General features: G+C 48.1%; 1 protein-coding gene across 1 annotated transcript in view; it reads right to left on the bottom strand.

Moving 5' to 3' along the window:
* Nucleotides 1–22,608, bottom strand: part of LOC144731729 (FYVE, RhoGEF and PH domain-containing protein 3-like) — a 114,020-nt gene extending 91,412 nt beyond the window's left edge. The window contains exon 1 of the mRNA XM_078612924.1: nucleotides 21,926–22,608. Coding sequence (XP_078469050.1) covers nucleotides 21,926–22,043 — 118 coding nt within the window. The 5' untranslated portion in view covers nucleotides 22,044–22,608. The remainder of the gene's footprint in view (nucleotides 1–21,925) is intronic.
* Between the last annotated feature and the right edge of the window lie 4,961 nt (nucleotides 22,609–27,569).

Below are 27,569 nucleotides of genomic sequence, written 5' to 3'. Positions count from 1 at the left end.
CGTCCAGCTGTGCAGCAGACAATGTGAAAAATATCCCGAGGAACTCATCAGCAAGTTTAGCTGTGTGCTCAGTGCAAGCACTGCATAATACTTTTTTAATCAAAAGCAGACAGTCTTTTCAAGAGGATACGGCTTCTGATGCTAGGTTAAATCCTTTATGGGTACGCTTACAGCAATGTGCTTATAAAACCAGAGTGCCCGGATGAATCCTACATGCGCGGAGAGATAACAGCGCTCGCATCTCTACGAAAACACTCGAGCACATTCGTCAACGCCCACTGGCTTGCAAAGAAAACACATCAAGTCGGCAAACATTTCAGGGAACGACTCTTACTTCGCAGCACATCATTAGAGAGGCCGGATCGTTCCAGAAAAGTCAATAGCCTACTTGCTGTACTGCAGCACTGCCATGCTCACCAGCTTTTTACTGACCCCCCCCCCTCACCCCTGCAGGTAACTTGATGGAGCGGGCGAGAAGTGAAATAAGAAAACGCACTTTGACATAACGCAACACGCTCATCCAAGAATGAGTTGGCTGTCAAATAATGAAACGACAACAACACGAAATAACACCTGGCGTTCGCTAACGGTGTGAATGTGGGGCAGACGTTTGAACTTCACCGAGTAGCCCTTTTCGACGGTGACTGCTGCAGGCTCGGGCTTGTCAGCACTGCCATCACTTAATTTACTGAGCGTCACAAACGACTACACCCACGTCAGATTTGAGGAGGCTGCTGCCACAGCAGCGGAGTGATGGCCAGCACACTGGGACTTGAAGTCCAGAGGGGGATAGCGGTTTCGATTCCATCTCCCGGCACGGCAGTTTCTTAAATCCACCCCCCCCCTCCCCGCAGGCCCCCAAATCAGTCCACATTGAATCGTTTGAAAGATCAGAATCAGAATTCTTATTTGGGCTGGAGGAGGAATGGGATGACGGACGAAGCTCTTTCTCACGGATGTCCAGTACGAGCAGGTCAGCGACGAAGATGGCATGTGATAGGACGAAGCGTGGTTACTCCCAGCCCTTCCAAGACAGACGTCGGGCCAGCGTGGATGCGTGGGCCGAGCTACCCTTTCATGCGGCTCTCTCGAGCGACCTCGGATGGAGGCCCTTCTGCCAGCGGGGTGGCGTGAGCAGGCAGTAGCAGGGCTGCGCTTTTGCCTTGGCCACCTGTAAGCACTGCCTCGTGACCGTCATTTATCAAGGGACCGCCGTCTTGTGTTCACCACCGCAGTGCATTGCGGCTCTTGAAATATTGATTTGTTTTTATTTGACCGAATTCGAAAAAAAATGTCTCCACTTGTTCTATCTTGTTCTATTGGTTTCTGACCCCTGGCCCAGATAGACGGAGCTAGAAGACAGATCCAGTGGCTTCCGTTCTGTACGATGAACCAAATCACAACCTACGTGGAGCAACAAATACATTAAACTTAACGATTGTGCATTAACTCACCACACCGGTTGCTGAAAGCTTTTAGTTTGGTGGCTGTAAACAATAGTGCGATGTGTATAATACTTTACAACAGTTTGGTGTTAGTTTTTTTTCCCTCTGAATGGAATGGGGTGTCGCATTGGCGAGATGTTAACCACCTCGCATGGTACGCATGAGGTCGTTGGTTCGATCCTGACACTGGTGGTGCCAGTATATGTGAAGTTTGCGTGTTCTCCCCGTGGTGACGTGGATTTTTCTATGGGTCGTCCAGTGTTTCCCTCCACATTTAGAAACACGCGTTCAGAATATTTGGCTGCTATAAATGTCCACATGATAAGCCCCTTCGTTGAACTATCATTTGTGGCCAGGCCACTTCTGAAGACGAGCTATATAGGTCAATGGGCTTTTGCTGGTAAAATAAATATAGTTTAGTTTCGTGTGGTGGCTAAATCCTTTAAATTAACATGAGTCAACATTTGGAACTTGATGATGATGGCAATTCTGAGGATAATAATGGATTGTGACGTTATGATGATAATGATGGTGATGGTTTACGACCATTAAACTGATAATGACGGATCATGACCCTGGTAGTAATGGAGTTCTTTGTGGTGGTGGTGGTATTGATCATGACAACAATGAGAGTGGGTTATTCATGATAGTCATGTTGATGATAATGATGGCAATGGAATGGTGGTCAATGGAAAACCCATGACCACCACAGCGAAGATGAAGCCAAGAATTCGGATCACGCACAGGAACGAAATGGATCATGGCTCTGCAGGGCCCTAATGGCAACAGCGTGGAAAGGCCTTCATGCAGCAGTGGATAGAACACGACTGCTGTTAATGATGTGTTACGACTCTGAGAACGGTGAGGATGCATGCCGATAGGCTGACGAGCACGAAGGGCAGCTTGTAAGATTGTTCCCAAGCAGATGGGATGTCACGGCCTCGGCAAGAATGGAACAGCTGGTGTCCCTTTTCGAGAGTGCACTTAGATGACACAGCGATGGATTGTGCGCTGTGTTGAAATGAATCAGACCTCATTGCCCTGTCCAGCTGCTCTCCTGCTTGTGATGAAGTGTGAACGTACAATGCCCGTACAGGAAAAGCCCTATTATCCGCAACCCTATCACTCATGACTCCTGTTATCCACGATAACCGTTGCATCTGCAAGAACCCTTATCCACGCGCCACCGTGTCTATTATCAGCGACTCTCCACGGATTTTCCATCATACTCCTTGTGCCGGCTTCCTATTATCCGCAGATTTCCCACGGATAGGAGTCATCCTGCAGATTACTCCTACAATCCGCAATTGTCCACAAGCGTTGCTCGTAGATGAGTGGACTACATGCACGGATAACCAAGGTGGTTAAACAGATCCCCAGACTTTGGTGTCCGGCATCCCCGCAAATAGGAGGAGTCCACCTCTGCATAAGCATTTGTAACCGTTAGTGCTCTTTCCACGCTTTCCTTGGCCCTCCAGCCTCACGCTCTCCCAAAGAGCGGCCAGAAATGTATCTGAAACAGCGGTTCTTAAACTGGGATGCACGCTGCACCCCCTTGGGATCGAGGCCCTTTCTGGGGTTGTGAGACGTGGCCAGATTTTTTGTTAGAAGCTAAATAATCGAATATTAAAATTAAGCATGGGCACGTAAGTACAATGACTTTGTTTCATCAAACTTATGTATTTATGAATACGATGCATGTGTTTACGATTGAGAACCAAAGGGGTGCAAGGTTGCAGTAAAGGTTAAGAACCCGTGATCTAAAATATTAGGTCGTATTCAGGTTCGGCCCCCTTTGAAACCTCCAGATACAAGCATTTGTAGGCCTACGTAAACAAACACAAGTAAACAATTGACATAGATTATTATTTGTTTCTTTCGGTTAAGTCACGTCTAAAGATAAAATAATAAATTAAATTAAATAATTTATTATTTGTTTCTTTCGGTTAAGTCACGACTAAAGATAAAATAATAAATTAAATTAAATAATTTTTTATTTTATCTTTAGACGTGACTTAACCGAAAGAAACAAATAATAATTCCTGCAGTCACGAAAGTTCAAAAATTAAGATTGAATTGACATAGACCTGTCAGATATTGACGTGAGCTCAGAGGTAACTGCATCTGCACACTGCTTGTGGGGGGCTAGACTCAGGGAAAATCCCATGGATCAGCATCAGAATATTTATTTTTTCCTGCAGGAGGAATCCGATGAGCTGTGAAGCTTTTTGTGACACAGGTGTCCAGTCGGGGCGGGTTACAAAGTTACAACAACAAACAAAACAGAAAACACGATCGGAGTGCAAAGTAGAGGAAAGGTAAGCCAATAGCAAACAAATACATAGTTTTACTTTACCAGGTAAAACCTACTGATGGACAGTTATCCTAGAAAATGTGGCAGCCTATGTTACGTTGCATCTTCCAAAGATCTCCCACGAGTCGAGGCCCTTCCAACGGCATTGGCATGAGCACGTGATCGCAAGGCTGTAACGCCTTCTTAATGTCAGTTATCAAGAGAAACCTTTTCCATAATCGCCTGCACTCAGAAAGGGGCGCAGGGCTCGCTCTTGCACAGTGGTCTGTCTTGCACCAAGGTCGCCTTTGCAAAAATAAAGCGGCGATGGATATTTCAAGTACCTCGATGGGTTCACGTCGTTCTCCTGGTCAAACAAATGGCACTGTCTGGGAGGTTTTTGGCCAATTCCATTTTGAGGATCGAGCTTTGGAAAGTGTCAATTCCCCCGAATTCACCCCCGGCGAAAGCCTGCGGATAGCAGTGTCAAGTTTCCATCGGTGCGGACCGGCTTCTCCATAGCAGCAGCAGCGCAAATCCACCTCTACTACTGTACCTGGTTTGGCCAGGGGCGAGGGGTAGGGGGTTGGGAGTGGGGTGGGCAGTCATTAAAGGGCATTTGTCTTGGCCACGATCAGGTTTTTCCAGACGTTGGTTGCGCGCTCGTCTGTGGTGTACACTTCTGGATCCCGGCTGCCACCGAGGCTCTGTGCGTCACCGTCATCCGCCGTTGTGGTCGCCACATTGGCGGGATGTTAACTACGTCGCCTGGTACACAGGAGGTCGTGGGTTCGATCCCGACTCTGACGCCTGCTGCTGTATATTTGGAGTTTGCGTGTATCTCTCTCTCCCCGTGGTCGTGTGGATTTTTCTCCAGATCCGACGGTTTCCCTCCTACACATTTAGAATCGACATCGCGCGTTTCGAGTATTTCGGCTGCTATAAATTTCCAAGCGACGATAATCCACTTTTGTTCAGCTATCATTTGCGGCCAGGTCAACTTATGCAATCGAGCTAAGCAGCTCAAGTGTTGGGCCTTACTTTGTGAAATATAAAAAAAAAAGTTAAGTTTTAAGTTCAGTGTGCCTCCCATCGCGAGCGCTAACAGTGGCACTTGGCGTTTCCGCCATCACCACGTTGGGCGAGACGACAGCTTGCCCGGTGGTGTCGAAGCGCCCGGGAGCAAACGAACCACAAATGTCAGGGCCAGGGACAAATTTTAACGGAACTCAAGGCCACGTGTCGTGCCGGCTCTTCAGCTTACGGTCGAAAGTTAGCCTCCTCCCCGCTCACGCGAGCAGGGTGATGTCAAGCCGGTGGGCCCTCGAGCAATTGGATGAAATTGGATATTATTACGGCCGGAGCCCGGTCTCACCCGCGGTCGACCGCTGTTGTTTGTTGTTATTCAGAGAGCAACGTAGGGAACATTAAACTGTGATATTTGCTTCTCCGGCTGTCGAAAATGATATAAGGTGGATCATTGTTGGGCCTCAAGAGCTGACCTGAAACAAACCTCTAGTGCAGTCCTATGTAGGTCGTTATAGGGGGGCAGGGGAGGAGTGGGTCAATTAGGGCCACTCCTTTCTGGGTTCAATCCCAAACTCAGAACAATAGGGGTGGAATGATGCATTGATTCGTCCTAATGAATACACACGAGTGGCAATGTTTTTTTCTCGAAAAGAGGTCAACACCGCTTTAAATGTCTACTTATTGTAGCACTGGGGGAGACAAACGTGGTTCGACCTGATTCTCTCCAAGGTGGCGAGATGTTAACTACATCGCCTGATATGGAGGAGGTCGTGGGATCGATCCTGACCCTGACGCCTGCTGTAAATTTGGAGTTTGTATGTCTCTCTCTCCCCGTGGTCGTGTGGATTTTTCTCCGGGTCCTACGGTTTTTCCCTCCACATTTAGAAACAACACGCGTGGCTGCTATACATTTCCACATGTCGCCAGGTTAGTTTCTAAAATCTAACTATACAGCTCAAGTGATACCTAGTAAAATATATATTTTTAATAGTTTCATAGTTTCAAGGTTGGAGAAGGCCACACCACGTTTATGTTAAACGTGGAGCACAGCTTCGGTTTTAGATGAATGCAATGCAAAGCCGGTGCGCTACATTCATTATCACTGGGTCAAATTCCATATTTAGGTCCAATATACCTGGTGTACCCCACGCGTGGCATCTGCCACCGCGGTGTAATGGTTAACGAACTGGGCTTGCGATCTAGAGGTTCCGCACCTCCGACTAGCACGGTTGGCTATGCACGGTAGTGAAAGAAGCCCAACATACGTACAGCTCGCCTGTTCGATTCCATCTCCCGGCACGGCCACTTAAACAGTGGAGCAACTTTCTTCAGAATCAAGACTTTCTTTACAGAGGAGGAATCCGATTAGCTATACAGCTCTTTTTTTAAAGCCCCCCCCTCCCTCCCGCTACTGCCCACCTATGCGTGGGTGCAGCAGGTCGTCTATCGGCAGGTCGTGAGCGGTGGGGTCAAGCATGGGGACTTTGGCTGTCTTCCAAAACGTTTGGAACTGCGTGGAAGATTCGTCCAAAGACCCGTTTAAAGGGGCCCTATTGAACTTTCCCGAGTGGAGCAGGCAATTTCAGGGCTGGACATTTACCTTTTCCCACTTTTTTCATCCCATATTAATTATATATATACCGATCTATAGCGTTTGAGCATCGCCACAGGCAAGCAAGGTTATTGCATTGTACGTTTTCCACTGTTTGTGTATTTAAGTGTACAATGTGTACGCAAACACATGCGATCCCTGTTATTGTTGAGTGGTAAGAATTTGTATTATTATTAAATGTTATATATTTTGATTCCCTTAAGGCCAGTTGTCTAAATTATACATTCCTTCCCTACTGCTTGTCAAAATACCGTCACGTTTGAACATCTAATTACATTCCATGGGCAAAATTTGTATGAGTGTTTGCGACACGGAGTAAGGGCATAGCGTGATCACGGCAATATAAAATGTCTTACCATCTTTAAAACCTGGGTTTGATTCCTGCCCATGACCCACACCAGCAGTAAGTTCTATACGAACCTGGCTAGGGCCTCCTGCAGGTTAACTCAGACTTAAATATTTGACAGTTTCAGGGACAAACTTTGCCAGCCAAACCTTCCGTTTGCAGTAATAGGCACTCGCCACTATCACCTGCGTCGACAATCAGGCTCAGAGGGGCATCTTTGTGTAATTTGTGTTTGTAGCTATATTCACGCTATTCCATAACATATACGCTGAACTGCCATAACGTGAATTTAATTGTAGCAATAAAGAAGTCTACTTCGACACCGTTACAATTCACACGTTTTGGTCCTTAAATGCCACTCGGGCCTACACACACGAAGCACAAGAACTCCCATTGTCCACAACCATGTTACTTGCAACTATACGGCCTGAATACATTATAAAAATTAAAATCAGTTATTTGCATCTAGATTTTTTCCCATTGTCTTGCATTTTTTTGTTGATTATAGAAGCAATCTGGAAGTGGCGTCACATATCATGCTATTATCCACGTTGTGGCAGTCAAAATGTCAAGCTATTATCCACGTTTCAGTCACAGAAAAGAGGAACCCTGCACAAGTGGTGGTACATTAATTCCATATAAATGAACAAGTCACCCAGAATAGTTTTCCATAAGTAGCAAGCACTGTAACGCTATTATTTGTGTATTTTTGATGGATAAGAGTGGGCAGTAATTTCTTCGTATTTCCGCAAATATCGGGCCAAAACAGTGCAAGAATCACATGTAGTTGTTTATTTCCCACGAATAAGAAAGCATTAGTAATTAACCACTAGCAGTGCCACCTGAAATAAATATAGATAAAAGGTGCTTACTGTACAGTGAGTTCACTACACACAATGAACGTGAATTGAATGCCACACACTGTTGCTCACGAATTAGATTGTGCTCAGTTAATGCATATCATCAAAGAGCTCCATTGAAACGCGTGGCTAAACAGAACGCTCCTTTCTCAGAGCCACGCTGCCGCTATGCGCCGATGTCACCTCCAGAGGTCCGACGGTCGTAAAGCGAGCGTTTACACCGATCGTCGAAGCAAAATATTATCACGTTGTCGGCATCGTCGTCGCCGGCGGCCATGATCGATCCACTGCTGAGTGAAGACCTCCTCCCTATGTCGTTTAAAAAAAAAAAACCTCAGACTATTATTGTTATTTACCAGGTAAGGCCCGCTGAGCTAAACAGATTTTTTTCAGAAGCGACCTGGTCGCAAATGATAGCTCTACGAAGTGGCTTATGATGTGGAAATATATAGCAGCCAAATACTCTTAAACACGTGTTGATCCTAAACGTGGAAGGAAAAAAACCGAAGGACCCATAGAAAAATCCACACGATCACGGGGAGACAGAAACGCAAACTCTGAATATACAGCAGGCGTCAGGGTCGGGATCGAACCTACGACCTCCTGCATACCAGGCGAGGTAGTTAACATCTCGCCACCGACGCCATCGTTCACGGCCTCGCGACACAGCGATCCATCGAGCTTTGTCCACTCGAAGCGAGCATATCTTGACGACGGACGACCTCTCAGTTTCGTTTTCTTCGTTTGGCTGCCACTCGCTCATCGGTTTCACCGACCATCCACGGAGCCCTTCCAGCGAGGCCTCCTTCCCAAGCCCACAGCGTGTCCCTTGATCGCCACCACGACGTATCTGCACTGGATGCCCGTCCAGTGCTCGCCGAGCAGCGTTGGCTTCCGGTTGCCGAGCAGCGTTGGCTTCCGGTTGCCGAACGAATAGGTTATAAGGTCACGCTCACTGCACACAAAGTGCTCGCCACAAATGAACCACAATATCTTGCCGATCTCATCAAGGAGCATCAACCTTCACGCAAAGTGCGGTCATTCTCACAGCGGCGCCTTTTGGCTAGCCGTCGAACAATTGCAGTCATCGCAGGTGCACTTCTGTGGCCATCTGGAATGCTCTTCCGTCCGATGTTAGGAAGTTAACCGGAGCTGATGCACTTTTAAATCTCGATTGAAAACTCACAGTGCTATTTGTGTTTAGTTTGTTGTCCTTTCCCCGCATCTCAGATTAGCACGGTTGGCTACGTATGGTGCGAAAGAAGTTCAATGTACATACGTACCGTGGTGTAGGGTTTTAAAGATTGTGTCACTCGTCAGAGATGTCCAGTTTGCAATGTAGCACATGAAGTAGGTTAGGTTTCGTTATCTGTCCGTGTTGTGTCTTTCTGTGTTCTTACATCACACTTGCAGCTTTTCTCAGGGTTCTCCCAATTTGAATCCCGTTCACCAACAACAACAAATAAATCAGAACAAACATCCCTGACAGGACCCCTCTGAAAAGGATTCGTGAGACTCGGCAAGGCTTCCCATGTGTACATAAATTTTCATTATTGTACACCTCTATACATGGACATGTCTAGAAACTGTGAGTGTCAAACATGGTTTTGTACAAATGTGCCAAACACTGGGGCTTCTGTTGTGAATGGAACAGCTGTTGGCGGGATGGCCAGGCGGTGTGTACAATGGCTTTAAAAGGGCCTTCTCTGTGAATGGCTAACAGCCACTCACTCACCACACTCGCATTGCCCACAAGGCTGTTTAAGCAGTACAATCCACACCACTGTGCCGTCTTCTCGGATGGAAATGTGGTAAGCACGAACACGAAATAATTCGTCTAAGAATCCGGAGATAAACTAAATGGCGTGCCTCATTGGAACTAACTTGCTTTTATTTATTCAAGAAAATGCATAAGCAGGACTCCAATCTGCGTGTCCACGTATAACACAGATCATCCGCACCTAGTTTACACAACAAAGGCTCATTCCTAACAGCGTGCTTCAGCCGCACCGAACCTCACAAAAATAATATCCAGGGCCTACCTTGGCTCCTCCCACCCTCAACCAGTATATATACAAATACTGTTTCTTGGAATCTCTCTCACTTGATAAAGCTATCGTGCTGTGACGGTTCCACCTGAAGACGGAAGCTTGTGTTGCCTCTGAAACGTCGTGATTTTAATTTAATTTTACTTTTATTAATTTAAATTTTTTACCTACGTGACTTTACCGAAAAAACCTAAGAATATGAATCCTTGCAGTCACGAAAGCTTCAAATCTAGAACAGATCTATATCGGTGCGTCAGACTATTGCCTTCGCGGGCCGAGATTTTCCAGCGGCATTTGTACATGGAGTGTGCACGTCAACACCGTCTGGCAATCCGGCCACATTTGTTGAAACAGCCTAGACTCGGGTCCAGAGTTTGCTTGGCTCAAACGAAATTCTGCTTGAAAATAACGGTCTGCAAAGCATATAGGCTGACAGCCTTAAGTGATCTAATTATATATGTGTACAAAACAGAGCAGTGTTCTGATTTCATTTCCCTTGTACCCCCGATGTGCCATAGTAACCGGCAATGACTCTCACAGTCATTACTCCGAGTGCATTCGAGTTATTTCACTTGCGCTGTTTCTATTGGACCGAGGCGCACGACCGAGTCCCCTTAAGGTAACACAAAATGGGTTGGCCTCTTCGACAAGCCGAGGCTTGACATTTGTGTTTGACAGGTCCCGAGTGTTAAGAAAACAGCCGTGATTTTTTCGTTGTTGCGAGCGATGGGATTGGCCGGCCTTCCCCTGGAGAACAGTGCAGGGTTGCATGCTGGGGGATCCTGCCGAGCGTGTGAGCTCGTTGTACGACAAACACAGAAAAATATCCCCCATATATAGCCTTTAACACACTGGCGGAGGGCAAGCGCTGTCAGCGAGCACCTATTAAGGCCGGCACGGTACACAAGCCAGGGGAGGTGTGTAACCGGCACCAGACCTGGCCACCTTTGTCTCCCCAGTGCTGATGTTTACACACCGTGCCAAGGTTCTCATTTAAGGCCGAGTCGACTCAGAGGAGGCCCAGGACCGGTTCATATTGTTCGCTATGGACACTGGCCGTGAGCAGCGGGAATCGAACTCGGCTCGCCTGCCTGTCACAGCGGATCGGCAGACGTCCCGAAGCTCGCCGTGACATTGTTGTCTCGAATTCAACCTCGAGGCGTGAACCTCGCCTTGGCAGTTGGCCAACTCGAGCGGAGGAGCGCGGAGCCACTTTGCCGAAATAAATTAAATCAATCGCTTTCACTTCCATATTCAGCCATGCAAAATAAAATGTCACTCGGCCGCACGGGGGTGGGGGGAGGGGGGGGCTCCGCAGTAATTGCCCCGCAAGTCTTTACGTTGAAAGCAGCGGCATTGGTGCGTTTGAACACGCAATGGCGTGGAACGATTTTTGTCCTTTTGAGGCCCATCAGCAGAGTTGGATGTGCCAAACAAACACCGCTTGTCCACAATAGAGTTTTTTTTGGGGTTAGATCGCGTCAATATATAAATGTGTAGTTAAACCCGCCACGACCCGACACAGTCAACTAGTAACGGTTGTCACGTCAACAGAACGTGGCCAATTCGTCACTAGTACAGCAATAACCGGTGTGTTGGAGAGCCAAGCCACAACATTTACAATCTGAGTACGTTTCGTCAATAATTACAACTAGCTATGTGCTGTACTAGTAAGGAATTGGCACGTTCTGTTTACGTGACAACCCTTACTAGTTGGCTGTGTCGGGTGGTGGCGGGTTTTAACGACACATTCATATATTTACGCGATCGAACCCAAAAAAACCTCTGTTGTGGATGATATTGGTCGCGAAAATCTCCTTCGTGTTAAACAAACATCGCTTGGTTTACCGAAGGTTACCGGTTAGTGCCCCCTCTGTGTCTCTTTAGTTTTTGCGCCGTCTGAGTTCACTCCTTGCCATCGATGGGGTCGTTTCCCTCGTGAGCAAGGCGTGTCCACAGCCGCGCCTGTTCATGAAGCGTGAGAGTTAGCGGAGTGAGAGACAGAGAGAGAGAGAGACAGAATCAGACGGCAGAGCAAAGTGACACGCGCACGGCTGATTGTGTTCGATGCATCCAAGTGTGCAAACAATGCAAGAAAGCGCATTGGGCGGTCGGAGTTTATTTCAAATGATTCGGGCAGGTTCAAGAATAGCTTGGCTCTTGTTCGTTTTCCCATCCAACCCCCCCCCCCGCTCAAGCACCAATGCGGGTACAGTGTCGGCCAAAAAACACTTTCAGGCAGAGCGGTGCGGTTTTCTCTACACCCCCCCCTCGCCTCCACCCCCCCCCCCAACCCCAATTCGTGTCACGGGAGCTTGAACAATAACTTGACTGTTGCATCGTCGGCCTAGAAGGGCAGGAAGAAGAGAGCAAGACGTTGAGGTTTTTCTTGAAACAAAAGAAAGTTACAAAAAAAGTTTGGGAAACGTTTGTTGTTTCCTTTGAGTCAACATTCGGAAAAGCCAGCGGCGGGGAGTTTCTGGACTGTCGCGGACAAAAAAAAAAGGTCCTCGCTAGTGATTCATTTGTTTGCTTTCTTGTGTTTTTAATAGCGGAATGTTTGAAGCAAAGCCACAATGCAGCACGATGCAAGCGTCGTCGGGGCTGACAAAGGGCCTGAGTATGAAGTGAGCAGTGGAACGTAGTTGGCGTTCTTCCAGAGGGCACAACTGTACACTTGGTGAGCCATTTGGAGGCAATAATAATAATAATACCAATTACAAAACCCCATTTGCAGGATGCATTCACGACGTCCTTTTACGCAGCGTGCTCCTTTCCTTGTTTTTGTATTCATACGAAGGCTTTGCTGATGGTGTGAACTTGCATGTCACGGTACAGTCGTAACATCGGTGAACATCGCAAACACTTTTTTTAGAACGATAATTATTTTTTTGCAGAAGAACCTCTCCAGCGACGAGTGGTGGGACGACTCCACTCGTCCCCACGGGCGAGTGTCGTTGCGAGTAATCACACATCGCCACACGCTTATTAAAAGTCAACGCGCCTTCAAAAAAGTTATGGTGGTGGGGGGGGAGGACATTTATCCGTTCAGCTCCGAGTCAGTGGTGGAAATTATACATTCCCATGGCAAGGGCCGGTTGATGTGTAGGGACTCCTCTACTTACGAACGAGTTAGGTTCCAGATGTGTGTTCGTAAGTCGATTTGTTCGTAAGTCCAACTTTACTCCTGTCGATTGTAAACGTGTTGCACGGCGTGGCTTTAAAAGTTGTATTATCTCCTGTAGATGTAGATGCCACTGGTAGATGCTACCACCGACATCTATTGCGCCACGGCTGAACTTACGTCTCTTGGTCCGAATAGGCAACTGGACATATGGACAGATTTGTTCTTATCTCTGAAAGTTCGTGAGTCGATTGTTCGTAAGTAGAGGAGTCGATGTGTAAGACAACCACTGTTTACTGCACCCACAAAGTGGTACTTGATTTACTGGCCTGGAAGGATGATAGGATGGCAGCATGACAGACTGGCAAGAAATCCGTGTGTTGTATGCCACACTTGGTTCACCGATGGGTTATTATAAAGCCGTATTAATCACGCTAAATCACTTCCTTTGTAAAGCCACAGACGGATGAACGCCTCCCCGCGTCCTGTTGGTCGTGCAGATCGTTGAGCTATCGTTTGTGGCCAGGTCGCTTCTGAAAAAGAGCTGTATAGCTCAGTAGGTCTTACCTGCTAAAATTGGCCATACTTTATCACCCTGGTTAGTGTGGCTTGGTGATCAAAACCAGTTCCGATGTCACTCACCACTCATGTTAGCCACGGTCGGGAATCGAACTCGGCTCGCCTGCTTCATGCTACATAGCACAGTGCACTAACCCCACAGGAAATGAAAATTAAGGAAGCCAAAGACCTTTATGCCCCCGTGTGTCTGTATCGTATGCAGGAGGTCGTGGGTTCAATCCCGACTCTGATGCATATACATCTGGACTTTGCGTGTCTCTCTCCCCGTGGTCGCGTGGATTTTTTCCGGGTCCTCCGGTTTTTCCCTCCACATTTAGAATCAACGCGTGTTTAGATTATTTTGCTGCAGGACATTTCCGCATGATAAGCCACTTAGTTGAACTATCATTTTTTGGCCAGGTCACTTCTGAAATAGATGCTAAATATTCTTGCTTATTTTGGTAAAGTCACATAGAAGGGAAATAATAAATTAATAAAAATTAAACGTAATAAGATCAAATTCTCACGACGTTTTGGCCACAACGCAAACAGCCGTCCTCAGGTGAAGAACAGGGCTGTCAGAAAGATGACTCATTAGGACGCTGTCTTTCCGACAGCCCTGTTCTTCACCTGAGGATGGCTGCTTGTGTTGTGGCCGAAACGTCGTGAGAATTTTATCTTATTATGTTTTTTTTTTTATTTCCCTTCTACGTGACTTTACCAAAACAACAAAGAATATGAATCCATGCAGTCACAAAAGCTTTAAATCGAAAGATGCTAAATAGTTCAGTGGGCCTTACCTGCTAAAATTGACCATACATCATCATCCTGGTGACTGCGACTTGGTGAGTGGGAAGGGGAAACCCAAAACCAGTTCCGATGTCACTCCCCGCTCGCGTTCGCCACGGTCTGGAAACCAACTCGGGTTTCATGCTTCATAGTACTTAGAAGAGTGCACTAAACCCCACAGGAAAGTATAATTAAGGAACCCATAGACCGTTAAGCCCCCGTGTGTCTATGTTGATAATTATTCCCTAACACAGAAACGCCTCGCTGAATTTCAAAGGCTTTTTTTTGTTCAGGTGAGTTTTCTTTGAAGTGGTCACTTGTGCTTTTGTTTGGTCAAATCTGATTTATTTTTACGGGAGGGATGAAGTAACTCTTCCTCCCTCCCGTAAAACTACCATGAGAAAAAAAATCAACACATGCAAAAGGGATACAACTCTCAAACGCCTGTTATATAAACACGATAGTCTATCCACAACCTTTAATTCTAGATTTGCCATACTCCCGTCTACAGGCCCTGTAGGTGGTTGCGTCCTGAATTTAGTAGGTTGACTGTAAATTAAGATGCATTTATAGTGTTTTCGTATTCTGTGCTAATGTAAAGAAAAAGTCAACGTGAACATTTCTCACTTGAGCATTGAGGAATGAATCCCCTGTTTGTTATGGAAATTACACATTCCTATGGCGGGGTCCGAGTTTATCCAAAGGACAATGACTATTGACTTCTCTACAAAGTGGTACTATTTTATGGACACCAGTGGATGATGATTTTAACTTGCAACCTTCCAAAACGGAGGCACTCGCTCCACCTCTGAGCCACCCGGCCAATTCAATGGTTTCTTTCGTACCCAATTAACATGACGTCACAAATTAATGATTGATCGTGCAACTCTTATTGGCATCCTTCCACTCATCCGCTCGGTTTGATGTAACTTCCCAATGTCATCGCCCGTGTCCTGCGAGAGGCAGGTACGGTTTGCTAAATAACACGATGCGCTGTTGAAACATCTTCCGTTCCAATATCACAAATCCCGCGGTGCCATTTCTCCCACTCCCATCTGGACACAGTCGGGGTTCTCGGGTTTTAATTCAACTATGGCCTCGAGGTAATGGACTGGGTGCATGCTGGGGGGGATGGGGGGGATGACGGGTGGGGAGAGACATTATAAAAGTCTGCTCATTTGCCTGGCTGTAAATAGCGAGATAATGGCTCGTGTGTACAGGCCACTGCATGCAGGGCTTTAGGAAACATTTGAAACGTGACCAGCAATTACCGAATTACCCGCAATGTCCATATGCAGACAATTACCAGGGCCGCACACTCCTGCGCTGAGCTGAGACAATTGCCCTTCGTGGAGAGACATGTCTTTGGGGTGGCCATTCGTCTCCATTCGGTGACAATGGTGGAAATTCCCCATTCCTATGGTGGGTGCCCGTATATCCAAATGATAACCAACCACTGTTGACATCCCGCACACAAATGCAAACCCATTTCATTGACGCCGGAGAGATCACGGGGGTTGAACACACACTCATCCCCAAACGGTATTTGAACTCGCAAAACCTTCCAACTCTGGGTCAAGTGCTCTGACCACAGTGTCACCTTGCCGGATGTTGTGAATAAACACGTGCGAGCAATACGTGGATATATGTTAACAGAAATATACAAAGACAAAGACGCTCCGTATAGCCTGAACAGACTGTTGGGGCAAGTGCTGCGAGCGGGCACCTATGTAGGCCGGCACAGCAAACGAGGGGGTGGGTAGCCAGCATGACACCCGGCTGCCTTTGTCTCCCTAGCGACGATGCTTCTACACACCGCACCATGTACTTATTTGAGGCTGTGTCGACCTAGGGGAGGCCCAGGACCGGTTCAGACAATCGTGACTGGTATTCGCCGTGAGCGGGAATCGGACACGTGTCGCCAGGTTTGCAGCACAGCGCGCTAACCGCTACACATTTATAGACACAGATATATATGCTAAAGATGAGTGCTGAAAGACACGCAAATAAACGTATCAGATGCGAGCATTCGTAACGAAACATCCTGCGACACGCGCCACCCTCGTGGTTACGTTACGCACGTACTCCGCGAGCCGTAGACACGTTGTACTGCGAGTACCACGGCCTGACAAGCAGCCAAGGCACACACGTAGCAAGGCAGCGCCGCTTGCTTGATAAGGGTTCATCCCACGCCCGCCATGAGAAATACACCTTCCCTGGACTTTGAGCAAGAGTGAGTTTGAATTCTGCCGAGTGCACGGATCGAATGAGCATCGAATAGATTACGCAGTATACTGTAATGGCATTTCATCATATATCGGATGATGAAACCTGATCGTCATCATCTCTTTCATAGTCATCTCTTTCATCGCTGCTTACGCAAGCATGCCAAGCCCACTCAGACTGCGATTTAGCTCTGATGGCCCGCACAGAGCCCCGTGAATCATTTAAACAGCATGACTCTAAAGACGTGGCTTCAATACATTAGCTTCCTAAGGAATTAGGTCCAAGTTTAGAAGCTATAACTCTGGCTGCAAACTTTTTTTTTACATAATTGGGAGCTAACCTATGAGCATGCTTTATTTTGCTGCTCTGAAAGTGATTTTGTAATAGAGCCCTCGTTCTTATGACCACGTGTCATGTGTTACTCTGATTATCGTAGTTGTTTCTCTGAATCTACATCAGCCATCCGAAAGAAGAGTACCACGTGTGCGTGTGTCTGTGTGTGTGTCTGTGCGTGTGTCTGTGCGTGTGTGTGTCTGTGTGCGTGTCTGTGCGCGTGTCTGTGCGCGTGTGTGTCTGTGTGCGTGTCTGTGCGTGTGTCTGTGTGTGTGTCTGTGCTCACGGCTAACACCAGTGACGATTATCTGAACCGGTCCTGGGCCACCCCCATGTCGACTCAGCCTCAAATGAGTACCCGGTGCGGTGTGCTCACATCGCCACTCGGGGGGGTCTTTGTCTTTGCCACACAGCGCTAGACTTTGTACAATTCAGAGCGTGCGTATATGCACGTGTACACTCACACACATCCGCATGCTGAGCCGAACTTCGAGCATTTCTAAACATCAAGTCTTGCCCTCATAAACACAGGGTGTTTATGAGTGCAGGACGCACAATGCTTATGCAAATCTATAAACAATGTGGATGTGTACGTGTCCGGGGCACGTGCGTGCCTCCCTCAGTTGGGAGCGGTGGCGTCGTTGAATATCGCCCTGTGCAACTAACGAGACCAACAACAGTTTATTTAAACGGCCCTGGGCCTCCCCTAGGTCGACTCAGCAGTAAATCACTACACGGGGACTGTGTGTAAGCATCAGCACCGCACCTCCGATGAGCACTGGGGAGACAAAAGCGGCTGGGCGTGGTGCTGGCCATCCACCACCCCCCCTCGTGTGCCGTGCCAGCATTCATACGTGTTCACGAACAGCACTTACCCCTAGAGCATGCTAAAGGCTACACGGGGCATCTTTGTATTTGTGTCAGGGGTGAGTGGGAATCGTTGCGGAGTTGTTGACGCACTGCTTAACATGTGCTTTAGGTTCACTTCTCATCCACAGAGAAAACCAGTGGCACATCATATCGGATCATCTCTTGAACCTCTCAATAAATATATATGAAATAAAATACTTGTTTAGTCAGGAAAAGTCACACTGGGACTCAAGACTCATTTTTTCAGGGGGGTCCTGTCAAGCTTTTTGTTTTCCCAGTAGGGGGCGATGTTGCTGCTCTGTCATCCCAATTCATTAATATGCAGGTCATGTTTGTCAGTATTCGGACTGTTGGTAAACACCAATGACGTCGTATGTTCTTGATTTGTTCAGCTATTTGGGAGGAAACCAGATTAAACCGCTGGACATTTTTGCATCCTCCCCTTGATCTGCATGGGTGGACGTACACACTCCACACAGCAAGGCATCCGAGGTGGGAATTTAACCCACCTCTCCGGGAATTGGCATCTGTGTTTCGGGTGGCAGTTATTGACTCATACCGAGACCTGGTCAGCGGTATTGAGTCGAACTGTATTACAGTTTTGAGAGACTTAGGCTGGCTGAGAATACGTCTTGGGGGATTGGGCTGTTGGAAAGGTGGCATCCCTCCCATCGCTGCATCCTGTTTAATTCAATTGTGCTTTGTGTGTGCACGCTTGCTTCATCCGTGCCTGTGTGCATGGTAGTGTAGCGGTTAGCGCGCTGCGGTACGAAGCCGAACCACCCGAGTTCGATTCCCGCTCACGGCCAGCACCAGTAATGATTATCTGAACTGGTTCTGGGCCTCCCCTAGGTTGACTCAGCCTCAAATTAGTACCTGGTGCGATGTGTAAACATCGCCACTGGGGAGACAAAAGCGGTCAGGCGTGGTGCTGGCCACCCATCCCCTCGTGTGCTGTGCCGTCCTTCATAGGTGCTCGCTAACAGCATTTGTCCCATCATTCTGTTAAGGCTATACGGGGGGTCTTTGTCTTTATTTGTAACTGCTACACTCAACATTAAATAATGACCTCCTGCTGTGTCCACAAACATACGCGTCGGGGAGACAAAGGTGGGCGGGTGTGCACGCTGGGCACGTCGCACCTAAATCGTCTACAGGGTAAGACTAAACATATACTGGAGGCTAATCTTGATCCCATAAGTTGTTTGGACTCGTGCAAGAGGCAGCGCGCGTGGTTCTTTGGTAGTTGTGTTGTAAAAGATGAGCAACGTGATGAACCAATCTGCACTATTAAACCAGGTGAAATCCGATTGAGGATCATTATCCTCTTTCGCAAGGGACAGACAGACTTGCAGGCAGCCTCGGCGTGACCACATCCATTCTCTCGTCAGAAGCACAATATTTATTTATACTGCAGGACGAGCCAGATGAGCTTCATACAGTAGTTCTTTTTTCTCAAAGATGTCCATTCGGGGCAGGTCAGAAGGTTACAAGAATAATACAAAACACGATAGGAGTGCAAAGTATAGGAAACTAAACAACAAACAAATACAACTCATAGTAGTAGGTTTTTACCCTTTCAACTGGTACAACACACTGGTGCAACATAAGCAGTCAAAATGCATTTGACTGCTTGTGTTGTGGTTATTGCAAACATGATGCCTTGTATAAAGGTGTCAGTTTTTGTACCAGTTGAAAGGGTAAAAACCTACTACTATATTTTGCCACTGGTAAAGGAGGTCTCATAGTGTAAATACAACTCATCCACGCTTTAACTAACCAGGTAAGGCCCACTGAGCTGTGCGGCTCATTTTGCAGAAGCGACCTGGCCACAAATGATAGGTCAACGAAGTGGCTCATCACGTGGACAGTCACAGCAGCAAAATGATCGCAATAATCCAAACGCATGTTTCTAAATGTGTAATGGGAACAAACAAACAATAACATACCGGAGTGACCCGCGCGTGCTGTATGTGCATGTGCCCGTGTGTCAACGCGCAATTGTCTGCCGAGTGTTGTGAGCAGCGGTCTGTGCAAGTGGCACGACACAGTGGCGAGGCTTGTGCCGGCGGGACGCAGAGTTCCCAGAGACAAGGGACCTCGTGTGAAGAAGCCCGGCCACAGGGCAAGTGAGCTCATGCGACGGCACAACAAGCCCCGAGCAAAGTGAAAGCTCTGCTGCCCTCGTAACGTTGAAGTCTTCAGTGGTCGCACAACACGGCAAGCAAAGCTCAAGCTGCGATTAATGAGGCCCGTTGTAAGAGCCATATAATGATCGTGTGTGTCTGTGTGTTTCTGTGTGTGTGAGCGACAGTGCAGCGGTTAGCGCGCTGCGCTTCGAACCCGGCGACCCGAGTTCGATTCCCGCTCGCGGCCGACACCGGTGACCAATATCTGAAACGGTCCTGGGCGTCCCCTAGGTCGACTCGACCTCAAATGAGTACTTAGTGCGGCGTGTTACACATCGCCACTCGAGAGACAAAAGCGGTGAGGCGTGGGGCCAGCCACCCACTCACCTCGTGTGCCGTTCCGGCCTTCATGGGTGCTCACTAACCGCACTTGCTCTAAAAGTCTGTTAAGGCTCTACGGGGCGATATGCGTGTTTGTAGGATTCTGCAGATGCTATAACGCACTCGAATTTTCTTATCCATTTCCATTCATTGGTGGCGCACAAAAGCAAAAGCTGGGATGAATATAAGCCCAGAATTAAGGACCGGATTTGAAGTAGGGGGAACGTGTGCAGCTGTGTCTTTTGTGTGTGGATCTGGGGAGCGGTGGTGCCGCAGCTGCTTCACGCAATGTCCTACGAACGCAGAGATAAACTGGAGTTCAATTCCAAACGTCGGTGACCGGTGATATCGCAACGTGTCCTGAAACCTCAAGTGCGATCCATCCACTCAGTCTTAAACGAGACACTCGTGCGGTGTGTAAAGCAGCGGACCTGGAGAGAACCAAAGGTGGCAAGGAAATGGTGCTGGCCACACCACCACCCCCACCCACCCCCTCGCTCATGTTTGCATTAATGTTGAACTCAAATCGTGTCGGCAATAATAGGTGTTCGCTAACAGCGCAGGGGTCTGTACGGATCGTTGTGTTCTCTATATGCGCTTGTGGGTACATTTATCTCGTGCTTGTGTGATATTAGCATATTTATGACTTCGGATGCAGAGTCTGTTTGTGCATTCATATTAATGGCTATTGATGGGCAATACACGCTCACTTCACGTGCAGTATAACAACACAATTTGCATATGTAAAGATATTTGCATGTATCTACATAAATAGGAACCGTAAAGACACGCGCTGAGCAAGCGGCTTACAGGGGTAGAGAGAGAGAGAGCTCGTGAGCACAGCGGGCGTGAGTGGTGGCAGTTCGCAGCAAACAACATTTACACACAGATCATGGAAACAATGCACAGTGTCTCACCTGCTCAAACCAGGCTCGGAGCGAGGTTCGTATCTGGCCCTAAGCCAGTGGTGAAAATCCCCCCGATTCCTATGGTGGCGACCAGTCATGGACATTGAGAGTCACCCACCCCCAACTTGTAAAGTGTTGCTCAATATTTTATTATTATTGAATCCGGAATCGATCTCCGGTGGTGATCTGGATCGATCTGCCCCAAAACCAGGATTTAAACTCACAATTCGTCCACTTGTGAGCCCCTTGCTCTCGAACCAAAAATGCCAAGCGAAAACAAAGCTACGAACACGACAAAGGTTCCGCAGCTTCACGCGTGTATATACAACGATTCTTATCGCCCACAAAGCCTCTTCAGGTTGTTGGGGGCAAGTGCCATTAGCGAGCAACCACTGAAGGTCAGCACACAACATGCATGGGCTGCGTGGACAGCCTCAACCCCCAAAGACCTGTTTACACGCCATACCAGGTACTCATTTAGGGCTGAGTTGACCTCGGTATGGCCCACGACCAATTCGGATATTCACCGCTGATGACGACTTATCAGCAGGAATCGAACTCAGATCACTGGGGTTCCTATCAGCGCATGCTAACCACGACAACTACAGTTCCCCCACACGTATACAAACAAAGACAAAGGTCCCCCGTATTGAATTAGCCGACTGTTACGGGCAAGTACTGTTAGCGAGCACCTATGAAGGCCGGCACGGCACGCGAGGAGTGGCCAGCACCACGCCCGTCCGCCTTTGTCTCCCCAGCGGCGATGTGTACACACTGCAACCAGCTACTCATTTGAGTCTGAGTCGACGCAGGGGAGGCCCGGCACCGGTTCAGATAATCGTCACCGGTGTTGGGAATCGAACTCGGGTCACCGAAATTAACGCGTAAAAACGCACGCGCGCGCGCGTCCACAGAGGGCACGCCGGCGAAACTGCGCGGCGGCTCGGTCTCGTGTCTTCCCGGCTGGAACTCACCGCCGTTGCACTCCTTCCTGAGCGCAAGCCTCCGACGCCTTCCCTTCGCAGAGACGCTCACGTCCTCCCGCCCGTTCATCGCCAGGCTCCGCGCCGCCGCCGCGGACTCTGACTGCATCGCCTCTCTCGCGTCCGCAGCGGCTCAACGCGGACAGAGCGCGACTCAAACAGCACAAGTCCCCCAGCAGCCGTTGTGCTCCTCGCAAGCAGCGACTATCCCGTGCGCGACGCTGCTGTGAGCTTCCAGCGTGCGGCGGTGGGTGGGGTGGATGCCTCTTATCTCCCCCTCGTCCGGCGCAGTCCTTCCTTTGTTTTAAAGTTTGGTGTCATGATCTCCCTGCTGCTGCTGCTGCTGCAAAAGTCCAGCATCTGCATCTCCCAGCGGATACAAACTTGGGTCACCCGACTCTCCCCCCCCCCTCTCCGCCGCCCGACCTGTGCCACAGTTACACTTAGAGAGAGAAAGCCAGGGAGAAGTGAGTGAGTGAGCGAGAGAGAGAGAGGAAAATAAACATACAGTACAACGGCAGTGGACACAAAAGGAGCGAGTAGTTTGTTGGCAGGAGGCGGAGGGAGGAGGAGGGAGGGAGGGCTTAGAGGAAGGCTCGGGGATTGGGGTGGGAGGGATATGGGTTACAGAGAGGATGTGCGATGTGTGTGTGTTTGGAGACTGGGTCACTCAGCCTCGTGTGTCTGGCACAGATAATGCAAGTCAGATGGCTTCTGCTAGAGAGAGTGGCAAGCTCGGCCCATCCACTTTCTCTTGTAAAGGGTGCTCCGGCAGGCTTGCTCAACCGCATGGAGTTGACTGTGACTCTGCGCGACTGCTTCTGGAATAAATCATTCCTTAGATGGGGAGGAGGGGGGGGTGCATATGCGTGTCAAGTCAGGGGGTGTGTTTCATGTTCTCAGTGGGAGGTGTCTAGGAAAGTTCAGCCCACCACTCATTTGTGCAATGAATGTACAGCTTCTTTGGGTCTTTCGCTAAAGTCACGTAGATAGGTTCGGTAAAGTAACGTAGATAGATTAAAAAAACCTATCAAATAACCTATTTACGCGGCTTATAAAGAACCTATCTACGTGACTTTACCGTAAGACCCAAAGAATATGAATTCCTGCAGAGACGAAAGCTTTAAGTCAAGAATGTACAGCTGTTGGAGGCAGCAGAGCTGCTGCTGTGCATACGCGTGCATGCGTATGTGCGGTGCTGGTCACCTACCCCTCCCCGCCCCTCGTGTGCCGTGCCGGCCTTCATAGGTGCTCGCTAACAGCAACTTGCCCCAGTAGTCTATTAAGGCTACACGGGGGATCTTTGTCTTTGTACCGACCCGAGTTAGATTCCCGCTCACTGCCAACACCATTGGCGATTATCTGAATTTGGTTCTGGGCGCCCCAAAGTCTACTCAGCTTCAAATGAGTACCTGGTGCGATGTGTAAATGCCGCCACTGGGGAGACAAAGGCGGCCGGGCGTGGTGCTGACCACCCACCCCCTCACGTGTCGACCCGGCCTTCATCGGTGCTGCTCGCTAATAGCACTTGCCCCAACCGTCTGTTCAGGCTAGACGGGGGGTGGGAGATCTTTGTCTGTGTACATTATACACAGACCAGACCACGCCTACGATTGGTCGAATTGCCTTCCCATCTGCTAAGGAGCTGGGAATGGGATTAGAGGGATGTAGGGGTGGAGGGAGGTGAAGCAATGATCCTTCAGATTGGAGGCTTCCCCCGATCACATTTTTAAAAAAAAAGGTGTCCCGTGGCACTTTCAGGGAATTGTGCGATGAGAAATTGGGTCATACAATTGGATTTCCGAGTGTGTCCATATATCTTCACTGTAAACAGCCAGAAACGACACAAAACAAAAACCCGCTTGCGTAACTCGTCGTTCCATGGGGTCTGCCAGTCTGCTCTTGTTACCGTTGCGGTTATGGCTAATGTCGATGCAAGCGTTCAATATTAATGGCAATGCGTTCACTGGCAAATGATAACATTCCGGATGGCTTCCTGTGGGTGGGAGTTGGTCAGATCTTAAACAAGGTTTTCAGACAAGAAAATTGGGGATCTGCGACTCTGCCTGGCGATAAAAGGTAAGACTACTATTTTTTGTCACGGAAGTCGTGTGGCGGTGGGAGTGCCGGATTAAGCTAGTGCGGGGCCTGTAGCATATTTGATAAAGGGGCCATAAATAAATAACACAAATATTAAAACACATTTTTTTTTTTACTCGCATAGTAAAGTAATTGCATTTTTTAAACTTACTATACAGCCAGATATTACGACAAATCGCTAACCTTAAACACCTAGTCGTTCATAAAAATGAAGTCGGTATAGTACTATAGTAATAGAGCAAGTGCAGAATCACTGAACCGGAATTGATAGCTTGACAGCATTTAGCACGGGGCCCTTGAAAGTGTGGGGCCCGTAGCATTTGTAGCTACTTTTGCTACTGGGATAATCCGGAACTGGGTGGTGGTGGTCATCGATATCTGGAAGTTTAACTTGAAATCGTCGGTAAAAAAGAACAAATTAAATGAGGTACTTCCTTTATTTTATTTCAAAAATGTGATCCGTGAGCAGTGGGGACGGGGAGGGCAATGCCCCACAATTCCGTGGCACGTTGGTGATTTATATATATATTTAATCACACCTCTAAACTAAACTTTATTTGATTTTACCAGGTAAAGCCCACTGAGCTATTAGCTCATGATAGCTCTTCTACTGGAGATCTACTGGACAACTGCTGGACATCTGTGAAAAATAGCTTCATAGCTCATCTGATTCCTCCAGTATAAATACATATTCTGATTCTGAAGTGGCTTATCATCATAACGTGGCAATTTATAGCAGACAAATAATCTGTACGCACGTTGTTTCCCAATGTGGAGGGTGCGAAAGTGGTGAATCCCGGAGAAAGATCCACGCGACCAGGGGAAGAACGTGCAAACTCCACATATACAACAGGGTCGGAATCGAGTCCACGACCTCCTGCCACCACTGCGGCCGTAACATTCACGAACATTCACCGTGACAAAATTGTAACCGTGCGTGCAATCGAAGCGACGTCCATGTTAAAGCGCTGACTTTAGAACGAATACAGCATCGTGTCGGACGAATTCGAGGAGAGAAACGAAGAAGTAACGTTGACAAAATATATAACTTGACCTTTTGCCAAGCCATGCCTTTATACTGAGGCGGTGGAATATTGTGTGGAAACTTGAGACCACATCGCCTCTCTTAAAGTTGCAGTTTCCGTAGTCAGCACTTTTCCTGTTAAAAATAACAATCTGGCTTAAACAATATGGCAGCATCTCCACCCACACACCTCCCAGACAAATCACACCATAGCAATGGCTTTGCACATGCGCGTTATGTTAAAACAATAACAGTGTTTCAGCCCTCCGTTGAATAATGCCTCCACAATACAGCGTCAGTCACGGCGGCCGTTTGAACATTCGTTATCACACTCAAAATAATCGTTCGCGTCGTTGTGGAGAATTTAAACATCAGAATAAATAAGCGGGCGGGCACGTCTGCTTCACAATTATTCACGACACAACCCATGAGCCGCACGGCGTTCTGGAAGTGCATGAATTCACAGCAGCATTGATTTCAAGACTACCACAACTGTGGACATGTATGCGACACAGTGTCCCATCGGCCGAGTCGGGCTTGCTCTGCCACACGTGTAGTTAATGTATTTTTGTTTAACTTATTTTGCACCGTACGTAGCCAACCGTACTAACTGGATATGCGGGGGAAGGACAACAAACTAAACACAAAAAGTAGTTAGGGATCGTCCATAGATGACGTCACGCGACGATTTTTGACCCCCCCCCCCCCCCTTCGTCACACGGCTTCACAAAAAGTAAGACCCCCCCCTCAAATATGACGCGACAAAGCTCTGCCCCCCCCCCCAAAAATCTATAAAACATGCTTCAAATCGCTTTAAACGATTGTCATTGTAGTGCGCGTTTTATGTGGCGCTGCACTGTGATGTTGTAGGAGAAAACATTTATAAAAAAAAGTATATTTAATTAAGTAGAACGTGTGGTCTATATTTATTTAAAGTTGTGCATTTTGATGTGACGTCACAATTTCTCACCCCCCTCTCCTCGTCACACATCGTCACAAATGTCTGACCACCCCTCCCCTCTAGGTGCGTGACATCATTTGTGGGATCTATTCACTCCGTGGTGCCCTAATAAAACTCAACGTTTAACCTACTCACGCCGGCTTGTGCCCGCCGCCGTTGACCCTGGCCATTGACCGAGCAACCCAACGTTCCTACCAGCTCCCTCCGCAGGAATGTGTTAGGCCCAAGTGCTTGCTGCCGGGATGCCACTGGACCCGTTCTACTGGGGGATGGGTGGGGGGGGAGATGCGTGGATTCATTTATTGGTTAGAAAACCTGGGGCGGATCTCCCCGCTCGACCTGAACCAGAGAGACAGACCACACGCCCCCGTGTAAGGATGGAACAAAACAAAAAGTGTCATTAAGGCAGACGTTGTTCTTAGCGGGTCGTTTAACCCCCTGGGCTCGCGTGCATCGAGACGGCCGAGTTTCGTCCGCGTGCTCCCACCCATGGACACAATACGCGCGATGTTTTAAAACTCGCCAGAGGTTATGCGCGAGCCCTTGCCAGTGGCAACAGGGGCTGTAAACCATACCCGGGACCTTTTTTTGAAAAGAGGTATGTTTTTTCTTTGACACTCACGATAACAACGCTGGGTGATCTTTCGCCCACACTGGGATCGTTTTGTGGGAGGTCGGTAGTAGCTGTCCTCTGCAAAAAAAAGGCTCCTGCCATATGAATGTTGAATTTACACTGTTGTCTCAAAGTGTAAAACAACTCAGTGTCTCCTTATGCACACTTGCATTGTGGGCAATGTTCGTGCCATCAGCGGTCCTGAGCCAGTGGTGGAAATTCCACATTCATATGACAGGAACTTGTGTTTTTATAGTGGACAGCAACTGGTAACTGCCAGAAAGCAAATAACAATTCCTGCTATGACTCCAGTTAATGCTCACTTGAGTCTCAATGACATTTTAAAGAGGGTCCTTCCCTGGGATATTCGTGCCAATTTAATTAAAGATGTGTCTGATAAGCAGAAGGAAACTCGAGAACTCGGAGAAAACCCCACCGTGTATGCAAAGAGATAACCCCACCGAAGCTCTCCACCAGTAGAATGAAGAACATTTAATTGTGTAGTGATTGTCCCACGCGATCATGGGACAGAGTAATCATAAAGGCTGCAGCAAACACTCCAGGCTCTGATTAGTTAGGGCCGGAGGGTTGGGTGAGCGTCAGGTGGGACGGTTAGGCCAGGCGAGGGTAAGATAGAGAGGATGATGAGAGCTGGAGACGGAGTGCGAAGTGGTACGGAGCCAGAAAGAGGTTTAAAGAGGGAGCGGGAGGCAGAGTTCGTGGTGTTGTGAGAGAGAGAGCGAGAAGGAAGGTGTGGACCCGTAGCGTGCAATAAAGACCTGACCTTGTGGATAAAGAAATGGGCCAGTCTTCTTTAAATTGTACTGCCATCTCCTGGCCACCTCAAAGCCCAAGGCTACAATGCCTAGTCGAATATTCCTAGGTTGCCTCCAGCCAAAGTACTCAGCATAAGGTCAATTCTGTTTATCTTCCAGGA

This window comes from Lampetra planeri, chromosome 40 (assembly GCF_965212315.1).
Source record: "Lampetra planeri chromosome 40, kcLamPlan1.2.h2, whole genome shotgun sequence".
Classification (NCBI taxonomy): domain Eukaryota; kingdom Metazoa; phylum Chordata; class Hyperoartia; order Petromyzontiformes; family Petromyzontidae; genus Lampetra; species Lampetra planeri.
The sequence above is the reverse complement of the archived record's forward strand: the minus strand, read 5'-3'. Positions and strand labels throughout refer to the sequence as shown.